The sequence below is a fragment of the Nannospalax galili genome, unplaced genomic scaffold (genome assembly GCF_000622305.1).
Source record: "Nannospalax galili isolate Female #2095 unplaced genomic scaffold, S.galili_v1.0 scaffold510, whole genome shotgun sequence".
Lineage (NCBI taxonomy): Eukaryota > Metazoa > Chordata > Mammalia > Rodentia > Spalacidae > Nannospalax > Nannospalax galili.
This window is the reverse complement of record NW_008329677.1, coordinates 1392429-1396308: the sequence shown is the minus strand read 5'-3', so window position 1 is coordinate 1396308 and position 3880 is coordinate 1392429. Positions and strand designations below refer to the sequence as shown.

General features: G+C 41.4%; 1 protein-coding gene across 2 annotated transcripts in view; it reads right to left on the bottom strand.

Annotated features, from left to right (window-relative positions):
- Window positions 1–3880, bottom strand: part of Ralgapa2 (Ral GTPase activating protein catalytic alpha subunit 2) — a 371371-nt gene that overhangs the window by 316354 nt on the left and 51137 nt on the right. For both annotated transcript variants that reach the window (XM_029567609.1, XM_008841311.2), the window contains exon 3: window positions 926–978. In XM_029567609.1, the coding sequence (XP_029423469.1) occupies window positions 926–978 (53 nt within the window). The remainder of the gene's footprint in view (window positions 1–925; window positions 979–3880) is intronic.

Sequence of the window (3880 nt, the reverse complement as noted above, 5' to 3'; positions counted from 1 at the left end):
TTATACTTCCCTTTTGGGTGTTTAAGGACATACAATTGGACCAGATAAACTGATTTGTTTTTACTCTTGAGGTCGTTAGAGGATCTGTTCCTCAGGCGTCCCATGGTGTTGGGAGGAGCCCCTGGCTCCTTTCTTTTACCAGTTCCATCTATGTGAAGATAAGTCCAAGGTCCTGCTCGACCATTGTTGGCTTCTCTTGGAATGAAGTCTTCTGTATGAAAAAAAACAAAACAACAAAAAAAAAAAACAAGTGTCTTCTTGGGGTCCCTCAGGTTGAGGTGGGGAATGAGAGCTAATCATTCTGGAGGAACGCAAGGGAAAATGGCTTTAGATACTTGAGTGACAATAGAATTTATTCTCATAATTGTTTTAATAGCTTTTGTATAATCCTCATCACTATTATGAGATATAAAATGTATTTATCAAATCTGTAATCATTATGCCAAAAAATATGAATTACTGTAATATTTTGCATATTGTTAAAACTGTAACTTTAATTGTAAAAAAAAAAACCATGCTGAGAAACAGTGAGCTTTTTCACATTCACATATGTCAAAAAGACAGGCCACCTGCAGTTTTTGGGTATAGGACAAATAAGACTCACATGTAAGTTCCTATGGAAAGTAACATAGCAAAAGCTATTACTACTATTTAAAATGTGTATACTCTCCTCACAAAAACCTTTACATCAAGGTATTCACACAAGGACAATTCTCTCATATTTTGGAGGGGAAAAAATATCACATGAACATTCTTTGCAGCATCATTTGTAAAAGTAGGTAGAGGGCAGGAAGGAAAGAAAGCAGGGAGGGGGAGCATATCCATTCAGAGCCATTTACCTTTGCCTTCAAGTAAAATTAAAGATATAAAATAGCTTATTTTCAACAAGGATTTTAAAAGCTAAAAAAATTCAACAAAAACTTACTTCAAAAAGAAAGAGGATAGAGTCCAGCTCCTCCCTTTGTGATTTATTATTCCCTGGAATTAAGAAAAACAGTGAGTTAGCATGGCAACACTTAAATTTTACAATAATACACATGAATTAGAAAGCATCTTAAAATGCTAAAGGCAGCTGGGCATGGTGGTGCATGCCTTTAATCCCAGCACTCTGGAGGCAGAGGAAGGCAGATCAAGTCCAACCTGGTCTACATAGTGAGTTCCAGGCCAGCTGGGGCTACAGGAAGACCCTGTCTCAAGACCAAAAACAATGATAGCTTGATAATACAAACTAGCTTGATAGCTTGATAATACAAAAACCCTAGCTTGATAATACAAACAGAGCACGAACATCTATAGAAAACCTCCTTGTCCAATTTCGCACTGCCTTTTGGCTTTGTTTTATTTTCTGAGATAAAACCTCATGTAACCCAGGCTAGCCTTCAACTTGCTATGTAGCTAAGGACGACCTTGAAGTTCTGATTCTCCTGCCTCTACCTCCCAAGAACTAAGATTAGAGAAGTATGCTACCGTGCCTAGTTTTATGTGGTGCTGGATTCAAACCCAGGGTTTCCTGCATGCTAGGCAAGCACTTTACCAACTGAGCTATATCCTCAGCCCTACCATGCCTTTTTCTTTCTCTTTCCTTCTTTCTTTTCTTTTCTTTCTTTTTCCTTTCTCTTTCTTTCTTCCCTTCCCCTTCCCCTTCTCCTTTCTTTCTTTCTTTCTTTCTTTCCCTCCCTCCCTCCCTCCCTCCCTCCCTTTCTTTCTTTCTTTCTTTCTTTCTTTCTTTCTTTCTCTCTCTCTCTCTCTCTCTCTTTCTTTCTTTCTTTCTTTCTTTCTTGAGACAGGAATTTTTTGGCCTGGAATTCCCAGTGTAGACCAAGCTGACCTTGAACTCACAAAGATCTGCCTGCCTTTACCTCCCCAGTACTGGGATTAAATGTGTGTGCCACCATAACCATCATATGAGTGTTTTTGCCTGCATGTAGGTATGTACACTGTGCCTGGTGCCTACAGAGGCCAGAAGAGGGTATCAGATTCCCTGAAACTAAAGTTTTATTTTATTTTATTTTATTTTATTTTATTTTATTTTATTTTATTTTATATCTGCATGTATTTAAGTGCACCCATGTCATGTGGAGCCCATGGAGGACAAAAGAGGGTGTCAGAGCCCCTGGAACTAAAGTTACAGACAGTTATTAGCCACCATGTGGGTGCTGGGATTTGAACCCAGGTCTTCTGCAAAAACAGCCAGTGATCTTAACAGCTGAGCCATCTCTTCGGCACCAATAATAATTTTTTTAAAAACTTCACCACCTCATTCCAGCAGCAATTATCATTTATTGTCTATACTATGTACCAAACATTGTGCTAATCATGCAGCTTATATCATTTAACTTAGGAGTCAGCACAGAGTTAATTTAGCCTATATTTTAGGCTCTGCCGAGCATGGGAGTACACACTTTTAATCCCAGCATTCAAGAGGCAGAGGTAGGCGGATCTCTGTGAGATGGAGACCAGTATGGTCTACATAGCAAGTCCCAGGCCAGTTGGAGCTACAGAGAAACCCTATTTCAAAGAGCAAAAAACAAGAACAAAAAATATATTTTAGGCTGAAGGCTGAGATCTTAGCAGACAGCCTGAGAGGGCGGGTTCCGACCTCCATTGGCGTAGGCCTGTGATCTCAGCAGACCACCAGAGAGTGCCTGTTCCAGCCTCCATCTGGCATAGGGGCTGAGAATGCAGGGGACTGACAGAGTGCCCACACCCTGCCTCCACATGGTGGTGAGCTTCCCCTAATTGCTCCATACCCACCCCCTAACTGGGATTGCAAGAGGCCCCTCTCAAGGCCCCAGGGCAGACTTGGCTTTGGCAGGATAAGACTGAGATATAAGCAGACAGCCTGGGGGAGCAGGTTCTAACCTCCATCAGCGCAGCGGCTGTGATCTCAGCAGACTGCCATAGAGTGCCTATTCTGGCCCTCCTCTGGCACAGGGGCTGAGAACTCAGCAGACCCACTGAGAGTCCCAAAATCACCCCCCCCCACCTTAGGGAACTTCCCAAATTTTGCTCTGAGTTCCTCTTAGTAGGGGTCCAAACCTTAGAAGGAAGCCTGAGTGTACCTGACTGGAACCTGACTTGGGGTTCCATGGATGCTCCTGAGTAGCTGATCAGTTCCCTCCATAATAAAACCTTAGAGAACCTGAAACCTGGACCAACCAGCTTTACATAAGCAATAATAAAAGGACCAAGGCACACTGTCTCCATTAGACAGGTCAACTGGACAAAGAATAAACAGAGAGAGGCCTGAATTAAATGATACCATACATCAAATGGACCTAACAGACATCTTTCAAATATTCTACCCAATCACCAAAGAACACATTTTCTACTCAGCACCTCATGGAACTTTCTCAAAAATTGACCACATACTGGGCCACAAAACAAACCTCAACAAATACAAAAAAAGTGAAATAATTCCATGCACTCTCTCAGGCCACAATGCAATAAAGCTCAAAATCAACACTGGATGAAGCCCTAGTCACTACAGGAACTCATGGAGATTAAACAACACACTCTTAAACAATGAGTGGGTCAAAGGAGAAATTAAGAAAGAAATAAAACAATTCCTGGAATTCAAAGAAAAGGACAATACAATACAATACAATCTCTGGGACACTTTAAAAGCAATCCTAAGAGGGAAGTTTATAGTTCTAAGTCCCTACATTAAAAAATTAGAAAGAAGGACTGGAGAGATGGCTCAGCAGTGAAGTGCACTGACTGCTCTTGCAGAGGAAATGGGTTCGATTCCCAGCACCCACATGGTGGCTACGAACTGTCCTTGACTCCAGTTCCAGGGGAATCTGAAACTTTCTCACAGGTGCACTCACTTACATGCAGGCAATACACTCATACACACAAAGTAGAAAAAATAATAAAT